Source organism: Juglans regia, chromosome 2, assembly GCF_001411555.2.
Source record: "Juglans regia cultivar Chandler chromosome 2, Walnut 2.0, whole genome shotgun sequence".
NCBI classification, from domain to species: domain Eukaryota; kingdom Viridiplantae; phylum Streptophyta; class Magnoliopsida; order Fagales; family Juglandaceae; genus Juglans; species Juglans regia.
This window is the reverse complement of record NC_049902.1, coordinates 6,439,625-6,462,300: the sequence shown is the minus strand read 5'-3', so window position 1 is coordinate 6,462,300 and position 22,676 is coordinate 6,439,625. Positions and strand designations below refer to the sequence as shown.

The following is a 22,676-nucleotide window of genomic DNA, read 5'->3' as shown; positions in this document are numbered from 1 at the left end:
TTTGTAATTAGCAGGGATGTTGTATTTGATAAACAATCCATGCTTAATCTGAGAAAGGATTTTAATGTGTATACATGTGAAGAGCATGGTAATGGCAAGAAGGTTGAGTTACAGGTTGAAGTTTCACAAAGGGTGCCAAGTGGCACCCAAGATCATGCTATTACTGATGAGCATGATCTTGACTTTGATGATGGTGCACAGGTTGAGCAAGTAGAGCATCACTACTGGTAGACAGAGGAGGCAGATTAGGTCATCTCAAAGATATGATCATGCAGACATGGTGATGTATGCACTTACTACGACAGAGGACATGGATAGTTAGGAGCCTTCCAGTTATTTAGAAGCTGTCAAAAGTAAGGAGTCTGCACAATGGTGCGCAATGATGACTGAGGAGATTGAGTCTTTTCACAAGAACCAAACTTGAGATTTTGTTAAGTTTCTTAAAAAGATGAAGATTGTTGGTTGCAAATGGGTCTTCAAAAGAAAAAAGGGAATCCAAGGTATTGCAGATGCAAGGTACAAGGCACGTTTAGTTGCAAAAAGCTACAGAAAGAGAGAATGCATCGATTTCAATGAAGTTTTCTCTCTAGTTGTGAAACACAGTTCAATCAGGGTGTTGCTTGCTATGGTGGCAGCATATGACCTAGAACTTTAGCAACTTGATGTTCAAATAAAGTTCTTGCATGGTGAGCTTGAGGAGATCATTTACATGCATTAGCAGAAGGGGTTCATTGTTCAAGGAAAGGAAGATCATGTGTGTAGATTGAAGAAATCATTGTACGGTTTGAAGCAATCTCTAAGGCAATGGAATAAACATTTTGATTCTTTTATGATAGACAATGGTTATTTGAGGAGTAGCTATGATAGTTATGTTTATCACAGTCAGTTAGTCATCTGATGGGTTTTTAATTTATTTGATACTTTATGTTGATGATATGTTTATTGCTGCTAAAAACATATATGATATTAGCTTGTTGAAAACTCAACTCAAAAATGAGTTTGAAATGAAAAACTTAGGTGCTACAAAGAAGATTTTGGGGATGAAGATCCAAAAAGATAGGAAAGCTGAAAAGTTGTACTTTTCCCAGGGAAAGTACATTGAGAAAGTTCTTCAAAGATTTTGAATGTCTAATTCCAAACCAGAAGTACACTGCTTGTTGCACATTTTAAACTTTCAGTATCCCTATCTCCTCAGATAGACGAGGAGGAACGGTTCATGACTAGTGTTCCTTATTCCAGTGTAGTTGGCAATATTATGTATGCAATGATTTGTACTCGTCCATATATTTCACAGGTAGTGAGTGTTGTTAGCAGATACATGGCAAATCCGGGTAGAACTCATTGGCAGATTGTGAAATAGATACTCAAGTATTTGAGAGGTACTCCGAATCTTGGGTTAATTTTTTATAGAGAAACTGACTACAATTCGAGGGTAGTTAGTTATGTTGATTTTGATTATGACGGGGACTTAGATAAGAGAAGATCATTTACAGAGTATGTTTTCACTTTGTGTGGTTATGCTATTAGTTGGAAAGCAACACTACAATCTACTATTACTTTATCAACTACAGAAGCGGAGTATAGGGCAGCAGCCGAGGCTGTTCAGGAAGCCATTTGGTTGAAAGGTTTGGTTAGTGATTTGAGACTACAACATGATGCAATTTCAGTGTTTTGTGACAGCCAGTGTGCAATACATTTGACCAAAAATAAATTTATCATGAGAGAACAAAGCATATTGATGTCAAGTATCATTTTCTTCGGGAAATTGTTACAGATGGCGTGTTAGAAATTTAGAAGATTTCTACTACTGAGAATCCAGTAGATATGATGACAAAACCAATTCTAGTACAAGTTCAAACTTTTTTTGGACTTGATTGGTGTTCGGGGTATGTGATTCCCTTAGGGGATTTGATGGAGAGGGCCGGTTCTTTGGTTTATGGATTCTTGTTAGGCTTGGTGGAATTCAAGCCAATGTGGAGATTTGTTGAGAGGTGGCTTGAATCCTGTTTAAAAAGTGCCCCTACAGATTGTTCACTTGAGCGGTGTCTCCGCCGCTCGAGCAAAGCCTCACCCAGAGAGTTCGTTCATCAATTGCTCGACAGTGAGCTCAAGCTGGGCACAATCCGAGAGTTCGCTCGACACTCGCTCGACACTCAGCTCGAGCAGGATGGCAACCAGAGAGTTCGTTCATCAGTTGCTCGACACTCGGTTTGAGCGGTATGGCTACCAGAGAGTTCGCTCGAGTGGGATAGCAACCTTAATGTTCGCTCGAGCGAATGTTCATAATTTAGGGTCCGCATCATTTCAGTATAAATACGAATGTTTCAACATTCATTTATGATATTCTTACCTTTTGAGGCTGCCGAAACTTATATAAAGAGTGTTCTTTTCTTGTGATATTCCCACGAGTGTATCAACACTTTGGGAAGAGGATTTTGTAACTACCCTCTTGTACTCCATCTTTGTTGATAGTAAATTCATTGAGACCGACCCTGCCAGTAAATGTAGGCTCACATTGAGCTGAACCACTTAAATCTTTGTGTATTGTGTATAATTGTCGTTATTTCTCTATTATTTATTTCAAACCAGCCTTTGATAACCGGTTTATCCTAATAATAATAAAAAAATTATACAATTTGATGCACTATCCAGTGTAGCTTAAATTTATATAATATTTCAATAATAAAATAATGGACCAAATTAATTTGTTCAGTTTGCCTAAATTAAATTAATGTAAATTATATAAGTGAATTAAAGCTTTAATTATCCGGGCCCTCTCAAAACCCGGGCTAGTGGACTAGCTCGCCCTCGCCCTGGCATGGGAGGAAGGGGCAGTACTCCCCAACTGCCACGAAGGCCCTAACACATCTTGGACGAACTCCAAGGAAAGACCCGTACCAAGGGCTTCCTGAACATCAGCCTCCACCTCGTTGGGCTGCATGGATCCTTCAGATAAGGTGGGACCCGAGGAGGGTTCTTCAATCGTCATGGGCCCTTTCTCTAGTTAGGGGCCCCTCGTCGATCACAGGCTGGACTTCCCACTCAGTCGAGCGTGACTTGCCTGCCAAAAGAGTTCGTCCCCCTCCTGAAAGGTAAGATAGGAGTCCACCTTCGGCTCTGGAGAGGAAATCATGGAAGGCGACGAGATCTACACACGATCTTCGCTTAACTCCACGATGAAATGGGAGCTTAGGCTTGCCTCCTCCCTATCATCAGGCCTTGGGATTGCAGAGGAGGAGGGAGCCTTTGCCCCAACACTTGGGGAAATGGAAGAAGCAACATCTTCATGGTCTCTAGGGCAGAAGGAGAGACTAGGGACCAGTTGTGGCCAATGTAGGAACAGGCAGAATGACTTCCTGCATGAGTGTCTCCTCGAAGGAGACAAGAGACTCCACAACAAGGTCCCTCCGAGGAAAAGGTTTGATGAATGCGTTGAAGAAGGCGGCTTGGAGAAAGTCGTCATCTTCCTCATCCTCGATGAAAAATCTCAGTGGGACGGACGATGAGGCGATCGTCAAGCATCCCCCCCCCCCAGTGCGCGCACGCGCGCACTAGCCTACCCCCACAGAAAAGAAGTAGTTCCCCAGGTAAGGGGAACTAGAGTCTCTGGGTGCTCGGGCCGCACATGTTGGGACCGTCCAGCCTCGCTCCTTGACCCCCTGCGAGGGGAAGGGACTCTGGTCCCTCTAGCTTCACTCCAAGAAGCGCCCTCTCTTTAGGGAACCCCACCAGCTTTGTCACGACCCACCTTTGGTCGCTTCCCCCTGCTACCAACCTCAGGAGGATTAGAGTGACGCTTCTGACCCTAGGTAGATGAGGGGTCACTCAAGAAGTCTCGACCAAGCATGTACGAGAGGTCAGGAACAGTCAGGTAACTTCTGATGTTGACATCGGAAAGCACTGTGTCAGTATCCGCGTCATGAGGGTAGGCCAATACCCAGGATAGCACTGTCGCTAGCCTGGCCTCCTCCTTCCTAGACAGATTGACGGACAGGCTCTTGGAAAGAGGGACATACGACCAAATGGCCTACTCCTGGTGGACCTCTTCCCTCATGAGGTACTCACATCCTGAGCCGGAGACAAATAAGAACATTTGGGACCAGTCCTTGATGTGCTAGTGGCGTGACTCAAGGTTGGCAATGCATCTCCCGGTTGTGCGAGCCTGGAAACTGCACAAGCTTCCGTCAAGGCTTAGCATGCGATACACCGACAGGAACTCCCGAGCTGTCAGGTCTGGGTACTCCTTAGGACCGGAGCTGAGTGCCCTCTAGTAGATGATGCAACTGGCCACCAAGAGTCGCCAAGTGTTTGGATGGAGCTGTGCAAGGGCCAACCCCAGAAAGTTGAGAACGTTGCGGATGGGGCGGCAGAACGGGGGGCGAAGCCCATTTTCAAACATGAGGGGGTAGAGTGTCGCGTGGGTCGCCATTCCGTTCGAGTGCAAGGCAGGCACTCGACCTCCTTGGAACCTCCAGAACCGCTAACGTAGGGATGCTATACTTCACCCTGAATCACTAAGAAACCAATGATCGAATCCCCCCTCCCAATGTATAAAAAAAAAAAAAAAAGTGTAGTTTAGATGTATATAATATTTCAATAATAAAATAATGAACCAAATTAATTTTTTCAATTTGACTAAATTAAATTAATGTAGATTATATAAGTGAATTAAAGCTTTAATTATTGTTGTGGTGTGCTTGCTTATTCTTCTTTTCGTTGTTCCAACTTCCAAGAGATCTTTTATATATGTAGTTGTAAAATAGATCATATATACACACGATCGATCGATGATCGGTTTGGATTTGCCATATTATATTTTTCGCATGAGATCATATATATTATGGTAGCCGGCAGCTATATATATATAATATAAGTTACTTAAGCCGATTGTTTCTACGCACTTCACTTGGAGAAAAAAATTCTCCCCCACGTCAAGTCTTTAGAGCACATGATGCTTGGAATCTCCAATCTTTATGTAATGAACCTGCTTGTAAATGTTGTTGTGATAAGGAGATGATGGAAATGGAGGAATTACGATTGCTGTTGGACTCTTTATGATTTCTATTGTAATGAGGAAGATGATGGGAAATAGAGATTTACGGCTACTACAATAAAAACTGATGCACACAATATGTTTGATAATATGCTAAAGAAACACTAAATTGCTACGAGAGTGCTTCGAGGGCTCCCAAACCTCCATTACAGAAAATTACTCAAGTTACAAAATATTCAGATTCAAGATACCGTCTCCCACCCTTCATATGTGGGTTATAACAGATGCTTAGAAAATTACTAGAGTACCCTTAAACTATAACAAACTGAATATAAGAAAAACTACATCGTTTTACTGCTTTTAAAACACTACACTACATTTATTAAAACTGTGCCATATAATAGAAATCAGCTCCAGTTGTGCCTTTAAGCTCACGACGTCGTTTCTTCAAGTAGGAACTTCAGATGGCAACTTCCACCTCAGGTTCCTAACAATCTATTTCCCTTAAAGAACCTTGTCCTCAAGGTTTAGCATTGACAGTTTTGGGAATAAGCTGGCAGGTGAAGCTTTCCACAATTTCTTTTCATTTTCCTCTATCAAAGAGCCACAAGACCCCTTTAACTAGTAATACATCAAACAGATAAGGTGAGAAAAAGACAACACCTATTGTTGGTTTCTGAAACTCTATAAGTCGCCCTTCAACACAGTGCAAGGCTACAGTAACTTTCTCAACTCCCATACCACATCGCATCTTTAGAAAAATATTCAAGCACTCCTGATAGAGCCTATTATTTGCAAAGCCGGAAAGCATTGTCAACCAACCCATAAAACAACAATTACAAGTGGCCACTGAAACATATCTTTGACAACTTAATTTCCCATGAAATTATTTTCCTCTGTCAAAAGGCCAATGAAATGGTAATTGAAGGAGCTGGGGAGACAAAAGTACCACAACATAATCCTTAAAGTAACTATGTGCAAGGACAACGTGAGCACAATTCAAGGGTCCAACTCTAAGAATGTCTCATACCGCCACACACCCTTAAATGGCAATTTATCAAGCAGTTGAGGTGCGTTATTTACCCTTTCATCCAAATTTTCACCAACATTTGAAAGAGACTCCTTCCACTCAACAATTAGCAAACCAGCTATATTCATGGCCTTAAACTTAACAAATCCCCGCAGCCTATCAAGTGTATATACCGGAAATCCATACTCATAGCTCCTAAAATTTTGGGTTAAGCAAGTTTGCAGGGACAAATGGACTTTTTCCTTTTTGAACTAGTAACCCTAAGATCTTGATTTTCATCACTAGTGACCATTTGGAAACTTTTCTACAGCTATTATCTGCAAGATAAGTTCGAAAACTCTCCTTGAAAATATATTCAGATATGAGAAAGATATTGTTCACACTGCAATATCTCTTCCACCCACATCAACACAGTGCCCCAAAAAGCCTACCAAATGTGGTTGGTAAAGCCATGAAAGCAAATCCCACCCGAGTCTTTGATTTCGAATTGGAAATTTCTTTGAAAAAGACAAACGCCTAATGGCAACTTGGGTCCACCTAAATTTTGTGATAATTTGTAAAGCTTCATTCTCGTAAGCAAGTGAAATTTCCCAATATTTGTTGTGGATAATGGACCTGAACCTCATATTGGGAAGTCTCTTCATTCGTTGAACCATTAACCGCCTACTACTCTCATTCTTAAAAAATTCAGGTTCATCTAACATAAAAACAAAATCATAGGAGGAACCTTCAATCCTTCCAAGCTTACGATTTAATTTGATCTCATCACTTCGATTCACAGCCTGCAATGTCGTACCAAGAACTCTAGCTTCATTAGCCAGGGTTGCTATGATTTTCCAGATACCCCCTACAGTTTCCTCTTTGATCTTGGAAATACAAAGGGTCTTGAACCATTCCTCTGTGCAGCTAATGCAAACGAAGTAAATGTGCCCTTCCACAAGAAAAACCCAATAAATGATTCGATCCCTATTGTTGAAGATGATGTAAGGACTTTCATCAACTGGTGGGTGCAAATGAACAGGGGCGTTGCGTTGTAATGCTCACCAACTATATCAAACACCATGAAAATGAGAAGAGTTCCCATTCCTGGCCCATTTCTACCTCCTAAAGAGCGGCAACCTTGAAACCCTTGGAAGCAATCACCATTCTCTACCGCATTCGTGATGAGCTCAAGAACAGAGTAGATCAGCTTCCGACCAGCAGTAACACTTAAACTGTTGTAAGTAGTTACCGTTTCGATGTTTAAGATGAAGGAGGAGAAAAAGTCGGTGGTAGTAGTGTTGTTGGCCATTGTTTTGGGACTAAGCCGTAGACATAGAGAAATTGCGATGGTGATAATTGGCAAACCAACATTCCAATAGTGGAGTTATCGGTGATGTTAGATAGGAAAGTTGGATAGATGTTGACGGTGGGCTCCTCTCGGTTCGACAACCACTCACAAGCAAGGGTCTTCTAGGGAGGTTGCCATACGAGACGTGCAGGAACATGGAAATCTCCCCTGTAAATTCCCCCAAGCCTGGGTTTAAGTGGTGAAAATTTAATGTCACTCTAACTAGAAACTTCATGGAATCTACAACCAACCAGCCTACTAGCATCGAAGCCATTGTTGATAGGGTTCATGGTTCCCTCACCGATCAAGGATTCCATCTCGATGAGGTCAACATCAGATGGAGTGTTGATGGAGGAATGAAACAAACGACTGAGAGGGAGGTCTGAAGGTTGAGAAAATAAGCTTGAATTTTTTAAAGAATTTACGAAATTAGATGAAGGGGAAATTTCTTTGGGATCAACCTCTGTGGGCACTACAGCCAACTCTTCCACCTTCGCTATCCATTTTACGCCCTCCTCCGCAGGTTGGTCTTCCCAAACCAAGCAGTATTCACAAAGATTCTCTGAAATGGTGGTGTCGACGATTTCATCCACCTCTATTGTATTATTTTTCTCTTTTGTTGAATCTTCTACGTCGTCCTCCATAGACTCTATTGTCTCTTCTTGATCATCCAGGTCGTGCCACTGCATCCAAGATTCCTGCGTCCTCTTCCAATTTTGATCCATTATGTCGAGTCTTTCTGTCATCAAATGCTCTAATTTGTCTAAAATCTTTTCCAGCAACAACAATTGTTGTTGTTTAATCGTACCACACCCATGGAGAATCGGTGGCTCTGGATATCAATTGTAATGAACCTGCTTGTAAATGTTGTTGTGATAAGGAGATGATGGAAATGGAGGAATTACGATTGTTGTTGGACTCTTTATGATTTCTATTGTAATGAGGAAGATGATGGGAAATAGAGATCTACGGCTACTGCAATAAAAACTGATGCACACAATATGTTTGATAATATGCTAAAGAAACACTAAATTGCTACGGGAGTGCTTCGAGGGCTCCCAAACCTTCATTACAAAAATTACTCAAGCTACAAAATATTCAGATTCAAGATACCGTCTCCCACCCTTCATGTGTGGGTTATAACAGATGCCTAGAAAATTACTAGAGTACTCTTAAACTATAACAAACTAAATATAAGAAAAGCTACATCGTTTTACTGCTTTTAAAACACTACCCTACATTTATTAAAATTGTGACGTATAATAGAAATCAGCTCCAGTTGTGCCTTTAAGCTAGCGACGTTGTTTCTTCAAGTAGCAACTTCAGATGGCAACTTCCACCTTAAGTTCCTAACACTTTAATAGTATTGGCTTTCGCACGTTAGAGGTCTAATTTTAGAGAGGTTACAATGAGCGATATTGTGGATACACCCTATCATATATCCATCCCTCGCGATGAAACTCTCATGACTTGGATACATGAAGTACGTCTTTGTCAACTCTGGGCCATTAAACTGTTTATGCGCGCATGGCATCCGATATCGCACCCCGCCGATCTATTTTTAGAGCGGTCATAATGAGCGGTTTTGTGAAAATCAAGATCTACTTAATTCATATTTAGATAAGTCAGAACTTAGCCTAAACTTGAAGATCTAAATGGGAAAGGGAATGGCATATGAAGTAGTGAAACTTATAACATTTAATACTTCCTGTATAAATATATGAAGTCGGTCTTAAAATTTGTATTTTATAGAACGAGAGATAGATATAAAAGTGATATATTCTATATTAATGGTCATTCAAGTAAATTTATAAAATATCATTAAGTGCTCAATTATAATTATTAAGCGTCCAAATTATATATTTATTTTCCTTTTACTCTAAACCCTAATTAACAAATTAACGGAAGATCATCATATAATCTGAGTTGAATATTTGACTAATTAATTAAGAACGGAATAGCTAGCCAATTAGTGATGATAATAGACGAAGCTCTTAATCAGAAAATGACCAGAGAAAAAGAAAAAGAAAAGCTTATCTCAATGGGTACTGATGCATGCTACTCAGCCTCATAATTTTGCCCCTTCAAATTTATCACTACTGTAATTATTATTATTTTTTTCTTACAAACATTTTTTAAACGTGATCTTTAAACATTGAAAAATTAATACATGACTACTTCACTAATTGTCACTTTTTTAACCATTAAGAAAAAAAAATTAAAATATCCAAGCGATATCTTTAAGGGGAACAAAATCATGGAGCCAAGTATAATTTTCCCTCTATATATATATATATATATATGAAAGAGTTTAATGAATGTGTTTTGGTCAAGTTACCAAAACAAGTATATTTACTGTAAATATATAGAGAGTTACAAGTAACAGCCAACACATAAGGTTGCTTTAGATAAGTACAAAGTTCAAATAATAAGAGATAAATACAAGCGATAACTAACTAGAGGGAAGGATTATCAGATAGGATGAGTCTCAGGGACTATTACTTTATCTGTGATCAAGTAGTTGCCTTGTTTTAGGAACGTTAGTTAACAGATGTGTATCCAGTTGGTTATCTTTGGTATTATCTCTAACAGCCCCTTGCAAGCTCATGGGGGAGGAATACACATGAAGCTTGGATTTCAAAACAGAGAATCGAGTGGAAGCCAATCCCTTGGTGAAGATGTCTGCTATCTAATCTTTAGTGGAAATGAATTTGAGATGTACATCACCATTTATCACTTTTTCCTGAATAAAGTGATAGTCTACTTCAATATGCTTTGTTTGAGCATGAAAGACAGGGTTAGAGGCCAATGCTAGAGCACTAACATTGTCACACCATATTAAGGGTGCACAAGTAAGTGGAATATAAAGGTTTTGAAATAACATCCTTAGCCAATAAAGTTATGTAGTAGCAATTGCTAAAGATTTGTATTCAGCCTCTGTACTTGATTTAGACACTACTGGTTGCTTCTTTGCACTCCATGATATAAGGCAGTTCCCAAGAAATATGCCAAGACCAGAGGTAGATCTTTGATCATATGGGTTACTTGCCCAATTTGAGTCACAATAGGATGTAAGTTGCAGATTTCCCTTGGAATAGAATAGGCCATGATCAATGGTGTTTTTTAGATACCTTAGGACTCTTTTTACTGCAATCCAATGAGAAGAAGTTGGAGCATGCATATATTGACAAAGTTGGTTCACAGAGAAGGAGATATCTGGTCTGGTTAATGTGCAGTATTGAAGAGCTCCAACAACATGGCGATATTCAGTAAGGTCAAGTAGTGATTCTCCCTAAAATTGTGACAATTTGCTACCAGTAACAACTGGTGTTTTGGAGGGTTTAGCACCTAGCATGCGAGCTCGATGCAGCAGGTCATAAATGTATTTTTCTTGAGTAAGGTGGAGACCATTTGAGTTGTGGGTAGCTTGAATTCCCAAGAAGAAACTCAAAGGTCCAAGATCCTTGAGTTGAAAGGTCTACTGCAGTTTAGTTATGACATTGAGCAAACCTTGAGGATGAGTACCTATGAGAATAATGTCATCAACATAGAGGAGTAGAAATATATGTATATTGCCATGATGATGATATACAAAGAGGGAGCTATCAACTAGAGATGCTATGAAGCCAATTTCAAGTAGGGCAATAGACAGGTGAGTGAACCAGGCTCTTGGAGCTTGTTTAAGACCATAGATGGCCTTGTTTAATTTACAAACATAATCTAGATGCTCTTGACTTCGAAATCCTTAAGGTTACTCCATATAAACATCTTCCAATAATGTTCCATGAAGGAAGCCATTGGAGACATCCAACTGCCTTATATCCCAATCAAATTGTACTCCTAAGGCCAGTAGAATTCGAACAGTTGGTGGTTTGATCACAGGACTGAAAGTTTATGTGAAGTCAACCTCATACTGTTGCTCAAATCCCTTGGCAACTAGTCTGACCTTAAATCTGTCAACACTACCATCATATTTTTGTTTGATGCGATACACCCATTTGTTATGAATGACATTATGATGTTTGGGTCGAGGACACAGAGTCCAGGTTCTAGTGGTCATCAAAGCTTCAAATTCTTATTCCATTGCAGCCTTCCATCGTAAATCAGTTGTGGCTTTGGTATAATAGGTGTGAGTAGTCTCAGTAAGAGTGGTGTGAACGGCTATAAGGCACATGGTTGAATAATATAGATGGTAATCAGGGTAGTCTTTTGGTTTGAGGGAGTTGGTCTTGGCTCGGGTAATCATGGGATGAGTGGGAGCTGTTGTGGTTGTTGGCTCAGGTTGTATGCTACCAGAATTGTCTGAATGGTTGGTACTAATTGGAGCTGATTCTTGTAAAAAGTGATCAGAATGACAGGTTGAATCTTCAAGAGGCAAACTTGAGATGGGGGTAGTCAATACCTGGGAGGATTCTTGAGATGTTGGAGTAGCAGGGTCTGAATGTTGTTGTTGTTGAGATGTTGAACAGATAATCAAAGGAGAATCAGTTGTTGCATTCAACCTGGAGGTATGATTAGAATGAGCCAAATCCAGTGCAGGAAAGGAATTCTCATAAAAAAACAACATGCCTAGAGAGATAGATCTTGTCAGTGACCAAATCAAGACACCTGTATCCAGCATGACTATAAGCTAAGAAAAGACAAGCCTTAGAGCGATACTGAAGTTTGTGACTATTGAAGGGTCTCAGCAATGGATAGCATCTACAACCAAAGGTGTGAAGTATAGTGTAATCAAGGAGCTTCTTGAAGGCTGTGAAGTGTGGAGAGTGATATTTTAAGACTGGAGTAGGCAGTCTATTAATAATGTAGACTGCTGTGAGGAAGGCTTCTACCCAATATTTGTTGGAGAGATGAGACTGAGCCAACAAGGTAAGACCAGTCTCAAGAATGTGTCTAAACTTTCTTTCAGCTAAGCCATTCTATTGACTAGTGCGTGGGCATGATTTGCGATGAATTATTCCATTTTGAGTGAGAAATGTTTGAAACTGATTGGAACAATATTCTCCCCCACCATCAGTTTGTAGCTGTTTTATTTTGGAAGTAAACTGATTTTCAACTAACAGCTTGAATTTGACAAAAACTTCTAAAACTTCAGCTTTGGTTTGAAGAGGGTATAACCATGTATATCTAGAGTGGTCATCCACAAAAATGACATGATAATTGCAGTCATTTATAGATTGAACTGGTGAGTACCAAATATCACTATGAATTAAATCAAGTGGTTGAAGTGAAACACGAGTGGAATTAGAAAAAGGCAAACATATGCTTTTGCCCAATTGGCAAGCATTGCAAATATTTTTATTCAGATCATTATTTGACAAAGGAAGAGTATGAGTCTTAATAATGCTAGATACAACTTTATGAGATGGATGACCTAGCCTAGAGTGCCAACCAGAGAGGCTGGTTTTTATTCCTAGGAAAGCTGTAAAAGACGGCTGATTCTTGTGAGAATTTCCTTGTAGCCGCAGTGAATAAAGTACATTTTTACTCTTACCTTCTAGAAAGAGTGCACGCGTCTAATTTTCCTTCACATAAAAATGAAAAGAGGTCAATAAGAAGTAACATTTGTTATCAAGACAGAATGTTTGTATAGACAATAGGTTAGCAGCTGCATTAGGAAAGTGAAGAACTGATTTAAGAGAAAAAGGTTGGGAAGAGTTAGAAGAGAGGAGAGTAGAGGAACCACTATTTCTTATAAAGAGTCATTCACCATTACCCACAACAACAACATCATTACTTTGGAAGGGCTGTTGGATTTGTAGATTGTTGAGATCATTGGTAATGTGAGCATTATCTCCACTGTCAGCATACCACTCTTGTTCTTCTATTGCAGCATTGGTATGAGCTACCATGGCTGCTAGCTGAGGTGGAGGGTGTCTACCTTGATAAGAATAGTCTATCCTGTGATAGCAATCAAGGGTTTGATGACTACTTTTTCCACAAATTTGACAAGAAGCCCGAGGTGTTGTTGAATAAGTAGTCTACTGTGAAGCTTGAAATCCAGCAGAGTTGTGAGGACCTTGTGGCTGGAATTTATTGGTTTTGTTGTGATGGCCTGATCCTTTGGAAGAGAACTTGTTGAATGGAGGACCTTTTCCTCTGTTCCTGGCATTGGAGTGCCCTTGGCATTGGGAAAGCAGGGCAAATGTATTGGTTTCAGCAACAACAGCTTGATGATTTAGCAGCACCTCATGACTTAGTAATTCATCCTGAAAATTATCAAATGCTAGAGGATTATCTCTAGTTGCAAGTGTGAAGGAGGTGATAAAACTGTTGAATGATGGATTAAGACCATTGATGATGAAGGAAATAAGATCTTCATCATCAAGTGACTTGCCAACAACAGTAAGTTGATCTGACCAAGACTTTGCCAACTGAAGATATTCAGTGCAAGTCTTTGATCCTTGTTGCAGACTTTGAATCTAGTGCTTGAGATGAGACACTCTAGACCGAGATTGTGAAGCAAATCTATTTGCTAGAGCAGTCCACACTTGTTTAGAGGTGTGGAGTCCATAAACAGTGGACAACACTTTCTCTGAAAGAGTGACATTGATCCAACTAAAGAGAAACGGATCCTTCTTGTTCTAGAGAAGATAATTTGAATTGGTAAGTTCCTTGCCAAGATCATCATGAATTGTGGAAGGGGGGCACGACTCAGATCCATCAACGATGCCCATGAGATCATGACTTTTCAAAACAGGAACAAGTTGAGAAAGCCACAAAAGATAGTTGTTTCCATCAAGTTTTATGGAAATTAAGTGAGTGAAATTTGGAAAGGTGAAAGTGGAAGAGGTGGGATTTGAACTTGAAGTTGCCATAGTATCGTAAGGGCGTGAGCCTAGTATTGTCTTTGATACCATGAAAGAGTTTAAGGAATGTGTTTTGGTCAAATTACCAAAACAAGTATATTTACTATAAATATATAGAGGGTTACAAGTAACAGCCAGCACATAACGTTGTTGTAGATAAATACAAAGTTCAAATAATAAGAGATAAATATAATTGATAACTAATTAGAGGGAAGGCGCTTATCAGATAGAATAAGTCTCAGGGAATATTACTTTATTTGTGATCAAGTAGTTGCCTTGCTTTAGGAACGTTAGTTAACAGATGTGTATCCAGTTGGTTATCTTTGGTATTATCTCTAACATTACCATGTAGAAATACTCATTTCTCCACATAAAAGATCTAAAAAGATGAGTAAGATAACTTCTTATAAAGCCCAGGATGAGTTTATTCCTAAACCGTGTGAGACTTCTCAACACGCCCCCTCATGTGTGGGCCAGTATTTCCGGTACCATCATCGTAGGTAGGTCGCAGGAGCCCATCATCAGTCATAGGTTAACCTGGCTCTGATACCATGTAGAAACACTTTTTTTCCCATAAAAAGCCGCCTTATAGGAGGAGTGAGGTAACTCCTTATAAAGTCCAGAATGAGTTTATTTTTAAGTCGTGTAGAATTTCTCAACAATATATATATATATAGACACACACAACATTAATAATTCTTTCGCTGAAATCATGATCAGTACGTGTAAATATATAAATGAAGAGTAAGTTAATGTCACAGTTACGCAAAGTAAACCTTAATTAATGAGAGGTATACGTACGTACCCATGCACCTAAAACCCAACATGATTGATATATAACCAATCCGGCCTACTTATATAATATAATTACTATATATCGTAAGAGCTCATGATTAATGTACGCGCGTTTCTTCTATTATCCACTTTCAAGTCTTAATTTTCTCATATTTTACTAATATTAATTAATTGGTGGTCCTGATGATCAAGGCCGGGGCAACCTAGCTAGCGGCCTAGCTATATAATTAATTAATTATAAAGTGCTGTGGAAAATATAATAATTAATATATATATATATATATGTTTATATTATATATATAGGGCTCAAAAGCATGCAATAAACCTTTGCTTGCTAGCTAATTTTTTTGTTCTTAAATTATTTTTTTAATATATATTTGGAGGACTAATGATCACATGCATTAATATTTGAACCCGATCGATCTCTTAGTTATTAATTTTGATTATATACATGAATACATGCGTCCCAATTAGTTTCAACTTCGGGTTAATCACATAGAATTCATTTTAATAATTAATTAAAACTATAATTATTCGATTTCGATATGATATGAAATGAAAAGAAAAGGCATGCATAAGGTTCAATATTTGAAAGCTAATTAATTAATTCACTATATATATATATATATATAAGCTTAATTTTGAGCTAGCGTGCATGCTGCATGTTTATTGATGATCATTTTCTTGTACGCGTGCGTTATTTTGGACGTTGAACATTAGTTTAATTAGAAAATTAATGTACTGTACGGTACGTGAATTAGGATCGCTAGCTGCTGCTGCTGCATGCTGCATGCTGCTAGAGCTAGCTAGGCGCCATCCTGCATCCTCGATCTCTATACATCGATCGATCGGCCATGCATGCATGTTAATTAATTTCTCAAATTTATTTATTTGGCTTTTTTAGTTGGAAAAGCTAGCTATCGATCTAGAGCTTGATTTAGCTTGTCCTAGCTAGTAAACTAATTATTACTGAGTACTCTTTTCCCTTGATCATATTGATCGATTAATTTTCTTAACTTCGTATGATCATGAGATTTTGATCTGATCACTCAAGGTAATTTAATAACTCTTCATGATCATTTCGATCTTTTGACGTTTTCGTTCTCTTTCGATCGATGAAACGTATGTTTAACAAACTGATCCAGAACTGATCATCAAGCTCAAGCAGAGAAAACTAGCGAAATATATATAATAAACACGTACATGCAGCTTGATGGTCGATCGAAAGGCAGTCATGCATGCATGAGCCATGCATAACACAAAATTACCAAATTCAATTAATATTACCAACATGCAGACAACAAAAACCATAATCAATCGATCCTAAACATGATTAACATTGGTAGAGGTAGAGACCAAATTAAGGTAAAAGAACAAGTACTAGATCAGGAATCCCAAAGTAACAAAGGTCGTGCAGCACAAAAGGCAAAGGGCAAAGGCAAAAACGAAATCATTACTTGAATGGGATGGGACCCACCTGATAGTCTTTCCTTTCCAAGTCTCTTAATTTTTTGACTTGGGATCGGTCCCACCTCGGCCACCATTGTCTTTATGGATTGAATGATAAAAAGAGCACCTCACGTGGAGTCTGAACCAAAGGGGCTGTCCAACCACAGAATAAAAAGGAACCCTTCCCGGCCTTGATTCACACAAAAATAATGGAATGGGAAAAAATATCTCTCTTTCTTTTAATTATTAATTTCTTTGTCCTACCAAAAATATAATATATGATCAATTACGTCAATAAAGAAATATAAATTAATGAAAAGCTCCACACACAAACAACAAAGCTAGCATGCAATTTTCTTTTTTTTTTTTTAAAAAAAAAACGATTTAATTATTTTTCAAAAAGCTTGCCCATAGCATATAATTCCCACTCATTATCTTTTGTTGCTTAAAGCAGCTTGCATCCTCCTTCCTTATCCCCCTGATCTCTCTACCTCTAGAGAGCTATACTCCCAACAACACATCAATCTCTCAAAGAAATTCCAGCCAACAAAAAGAGGAAAAAAAAAAAAAAACAGTCTTAAATTTTTATAGAGAGCGGGGAGAGAGACCCACCAAAAGATTAAACTAAGGGGGTCACTCACAGTCTTTCATAAAAAAGCTAGCATTAGACTGTACCTATTTCCATGCGATCATGGAAGGAGGTGATGATCATCAGCTCCACCGCCCAAATTTCCCGTTTCAATTGCTTGAAAAGAAGGAAGACGAACCCTGTTCTACCTCTACCGCCGGCTACCCTTCCCTCGCCATCTCCCCCGTCGCCGAACCCAACGCCGTCCAACCCAGTACTGCTTCTGCAGAACCCTCCAAGAAGCCTCCTCCCAAGAGAGCTTCGACCAAAGACCGACACACCAAGGTCGATGGCCGCGGCCGCCGTATCCGTATGCCTGCACTGTGCGCAGCTAGGGTTTTTCAGCTTACACGCGAGCTGGGACACAAGTCTGACGGTGAGACCATCGAGTGGTTGCTCCAACAGGCTGAGCCCGCCGTGATCGCCGCCACTGGCACCGGCACCATCCCCGCTAACTTCACGTCCCTTAATATATCTCTCAGGAGCTCCGGTTCTAGCATGTCCGTCCCCTCCCAACTAAGATCCTCCTACTTCAATCCAAACTTCTCGATGCAGCAACAAAGGAGAAGTTTGTTTCCGGGAATTGGGTTATCATCCGAAAGCGGCACGTCCACGCTTCTCAATTTTCAGTCTTCGAGCAGCATGAACTCCATGCTGCAAGCGAAGCAAGAACTGCGGGACGCGACATCATCGTTGGACTTGTCAGAGACGACGGAGGAGAGTATAGGAGGGAGAAAGAGGAGGCCGGAGCAACAGGACCTAATGTCTCAGCACCAAATGGGGAGCTACTTGTTGCAGTCGAGCACGGGGGCCATTCCGGCGAGCCACGGCCAGGTTCCGGCTAACTTTTGGATGGTTGCTAACTCTAATAACCAAGTCATGAGTGGTGACCCGATATGGACGTTTCCTTCAGTTAATAATAGTGCTGCTGCTTTGTATAGGGGCACCATGTCTAGTGGCTTACATTTCATGAATTTTCCTCCCCCTGTGGCCCTAATGCCGGGCCAGCAATTGGGGTCATCAGGAATTAGTACTGGTGGTGGTAGTGGTGGGAACAGCAGTATGAGTGAAGGGCACTTGAATATGCTTGCAGGGTTTAATCCTTACCGACCGATGTCCGGTACAAGTGTTTCGGAGTCTCAGGCGAGCGGTTCTCACTCGCATCACGGTGGCGCCGGCGATGATCGGCACGATACAACCAGTCACCATTCATAGATCGAGATGCATGATCATCTTCGATCCCCCAAAACATGTTTTAGCAGTTTGATGATTTGTAACACACGAGGATTGATTGCACTTCAAAAGAATTTGAGTTTCATTTTCATAATTTCCCAAATATTTTTTTTTTTTGTGTGATTAATATGAGGTTTTTTAGGGTTTGGGAAAGACCCTATATATATTTAACATCGGTATTGGCTGGTTTTTTGCTGAAAGTCGCATTTGGGTTTTTCACTACACAATATTATCTTATCATCATTGTTTGTGCAATCTGTTTTTAGCTTTTATCCCAAAGCTGTTACTTTGTAATTTATGCTTTTTATGTTGGAGAAAATGACTTCTTTGCATGCTATAGTAAGTCTCCTACCTAACTAGAAATTGGGCTCTCTCTCAGCTCTCTCCCCCCATCTATCTACGTCTCTCTCAATAGGCAAGGGTTCGTGTAGTGAAAGGGAGGGAAAGGATGTTACTGCGATGTAGTATTCAAATTTACACTGCAATTTGAGCTATCCGATTCAATCTCTGCCATGAATACCAAGGTTTACTGCATCAATCATTAAGTTTTTTTCAGAGAAGATGGGGGGTAATAGGACGGTGGGGTCCAGACCTTATCAGTTCCAGGTGTTGGCTCAGGTGGTGGGACCCAGATGCTGGTCATTGCCCAAACCAATGTACAATGTCACTGACAAACAGGTGGATCATTCCCCCCCAACCCCCACTTTTTTCTTTTCTTTTTTTGCCCTAATGGTGTAGTTGCTGGCACCATAGATATCGGTGGTGGGTGTTAATGACCCCACTCTGACATGGCCCACCAGCTCATTAATCTAGACGGTTCATTTTGGTGGGGCCAATCCTTTGATGGGCACATTGAATGATTGGGTCTCAGTAAGCAACAGGAAAGGAAGAAGAAAGATGGTGGAATCTGGAGTAGTTCCCATATTGGTCCAAGTTTTTAATATTACTAGTCATGTCTCCAGCTTTGATCTACTTGGACATGAAAATGGAGCTTCCTTTTAACAAAGGAATTATGAATCCATGCATGCATTTCGTAGTACTACTACTCTTTCTTCGGTAACTAATTAAAGATGGCTTAATCCTCCTTAAATTAATGTATTCTCAGATGATCACTTCCCTTTTTTGCTTAATTTTCCTTAATTATTTCAGGACTCATAGCTACTGATTATAGCTTAATTGCAATATTGGTATATATAGGGATGGGAACTACTAATTCATGCATGTCAATTAATTTATAGCCATCATGATATATAGCTCCTAACATTATTTGGATCATCAATGGATGAATGAAGTGAAGGGTAAGTTTGTGACAAAAAAAAAAAGAGGATTTAGGGTTTATTCTAAAGAGCACTTGCCTTAAAATGTAAAACATTAATTCTTGATATACAAGCAATGCAACATAATGAATCCCAATATCGCAGATCAAGCTCACCAATAGGAATGCTGCATGTTTGGGTCAAAAATAGTAAAGATTAATATACATTATAAGAAAATTATTTATTGGTAGTCAGATATTTTATATAAAAATAATTTTTTTTATAATCATGATATATGATGAAGCAGTACGTACTAATAATTTTCTTCTCAATTTTGCTTTTTTTTTTCCCTCCTTGTATATAACATGTTATAACCTCCAATATTAGAGCCATGGAGGATGAGTCAAATTAGAGTTATTGTTCATCATGTTCAATATAGCACTGAAAATGCACCATTAAATTAAGAAGAAATTAAAAGTCTTTATGTTGAACAGATCAGCTAGGGCTTCTAATTAACGATGGATACGGCATGTAGATTAATGAAAGAGGGTCAGAAAAAAGTAGTACGTACGTACACATGAGTAACACACAGGTGCTTACAGATCAGCTACATGGTTATAATAAGTTACGCTGATTTCCAGAAGTTAGACGAAGGGATTAAAAAGGGATGCCAAATCACATCATCATCGTCATCAATATCGATCATTATCATGTCTAGCTGCTATATATATATATTAAAAAATTCCTTTTCGACCAAAAGTACTACTACTCATAATCTTTATAGCCATGCATATCGCGAATATTAATGTTGCGATATGACATATATTTATACATATATATATATATATAAATTTATATATATATATATATATATATGTATGTAGAGGTTATAGCTAGCGCCTAGCATTATTATATTGAACTTATCCTGATCTCTTATTAATCGTCCCCCAACACAATGCAAAACTTCAAATAATATTCATTGATGTGCATGATTCCTCGATGATCTCGTGCTTATCTGATCTACTTTTATACTCTCCCAACCAGCCAATTTATAATAAGTTGAAAGTTTCTGTAGCCATCAAATCATTTTACTACTCTTTTAATTTAAGGACATTAACATGCATGCATGATATATAAAAATTAAAGGGAGTTAGCTAGCCATCTAGCTAGCTAAGGAGATTTAAGTAAATGATGATGCACCATATATATATATATATATATATATATATATATATGTATGTATGAACTGGTGCTATGAAAATTTGGTTAGGATCAGTACGTACAATTCGAATTAATCAAATAATTTATAAGTATCTGACAATTAGGTTTATATAATAATGACATTCTCTAGCTAGAGAAAATATATATATATGGGTCATGTCATTTATAATCACACTAGTAATTGACCTGTCTTAATTGCTATTATATGGTCCATTGACTTTTGGGGACGCGTGTCCTAATAATTAGCTTATAAATAAATATATATTTGGCCTATAATTAAAAATTCACTAAATTATCAGATATTAATTACTTCAATATTATTTCTTACACCAATAATAATACGTATATTGATCTTGATCATGATCTTGATCTGATCTTTCAATTCTATATATGAAATTTCTTCATGACACCATGCATATATATATATATATATATATATGCATGCAGCTTGCAAAATTATACATATAAATTTCCTTTGCAATGATCTACAAGCTAAATTTAGCCATTTATTTTATTTTATTTTTTATAAATATCGGGAAAAATGATGTAATACCCATGCATGATCATCACAAATTAAATAGAAACAATATTGGTTGAACACATGTTGCACATGGATATCTATTATGAACCCCATATCATAGCACCAAACGGTCCCCTCGCTGCAGGAAAATGATCGATCTTGTACCCCAAAAAAAGCATGCATGATTAGACCATCTATAGATTCGATCTTGTGGCAGCGCCAGGTGATACCAAAACAAGTCCTTATAACAATATTGGATAAGAGGGAAAAAAAAAGTTGATTAATTAGGATCAATAATATCAGATTCTATTCATTTGGCCCTTTAAAATCTCTTAATTCCCTCTTTGATTCGTGGTTTTGGGCCCATGAAATCTACTAATCTCACTGCTTTTTTGGATGATATATAGGTATAGTCGTTACAAGAGCATGTGCGCGCCTGCCTACTGGCATTCAGCATTCATACAATTAAGTTGGTTGTTAGGATGAAATTAATCAGGACAAGAGACAGACCCACCATGGCTAGCTAGCACATTCAGCCAAAATATCTCGTGTGTGGGTGGGTGCATGTTTCAACGTGCTTTATTGGGTATATGGTGCATGGGCATGTCGGGGATCAAGATATATGTGTTTGTCATGGCCGCACATATATGCATGCAATTTACTAGAAATAGGTACTGGAAGGGGTTTCCCCTCCTATCGACCCTTAAAGCAAGTTTATGATGGACCACAGGGGAAGTAAGTCAGAGAATCTTGTCAAGCTCAACGACTCTCCTCTAAAAGGAGTCAATGGGCCTCTGCAAAGTACTCGGCACACGAGCAAAATCTACCCACGAAGCAATCCACGCGTAGGGAAAGTGGACGATAAGGGCAGATAAGACTCGTCACCCTAACACCACCCCGATAACATCCTACTCTAGGGAACCTGCACAGGCAGGTGGGCAGAAAATATAGAGAACGCTCAATCTCTTGATAGCAGGCATGAAGAGGCATAATAGGGAACGTCCGCAAGGTAAAGTGAGTAAGGTAGTCATGTTGCATTATTGACGCCACTTCTCGGACTTCACCCTGCATGAATAACATCGCTCCAGAAGCCACATCGTATTACAAGATTCTAACTAAATTAACAGTGAAGAGGACATAAGCTCTTCAAAGTCAGCGATGAGCTGTCCCCATTAGAAACCTAGTATAAAAGTCAATTCCCAGGTACGAAGAACTCTCTTTGATTCCTCTAAACTCACGTACGATTTACTAAGGAGATATACTAACTTTAGCATCGGAGACTCCCCAGCCTCCACCAAGGCTCCCCATTCTCTGTGTTTTCTTTAGTGTACAAGTGAAAGACTTAAGACCCGAGTTGTTGGAACCTGGCCCAAAGGCATACGAAACACGATGTTAACAGATACATTAATATA

The 22,676-nt window shown here is 39.1% G+C and overlaps 1 protein-coding gene across 1 annotated transcript; it reads left to right on the top strand.

Moving 5' to 3' along the window:
- Positions 1 to 16,855: 16,855 nt before the first annotated feature.
- On the top strand, positions 16,856 to 18,526 carry LOC108995415 (transcription factor TCP14). The gene has a single exon (XM_018970988.2). The coding sequence runs from the start codon at positions 17,098 to 17,100 to the stop codon at positions 18,247 to 18,249; it is 1,152 nt and encodes a 383-aa protein (XP_018826533.1). The 5' UTR covers positions 16,856 to 17,097; the 3' UTR covers positions 18,250 to 18,526.
- Positions 18,527 to 22,676: the final 4,150 nt, after the last annotated feature.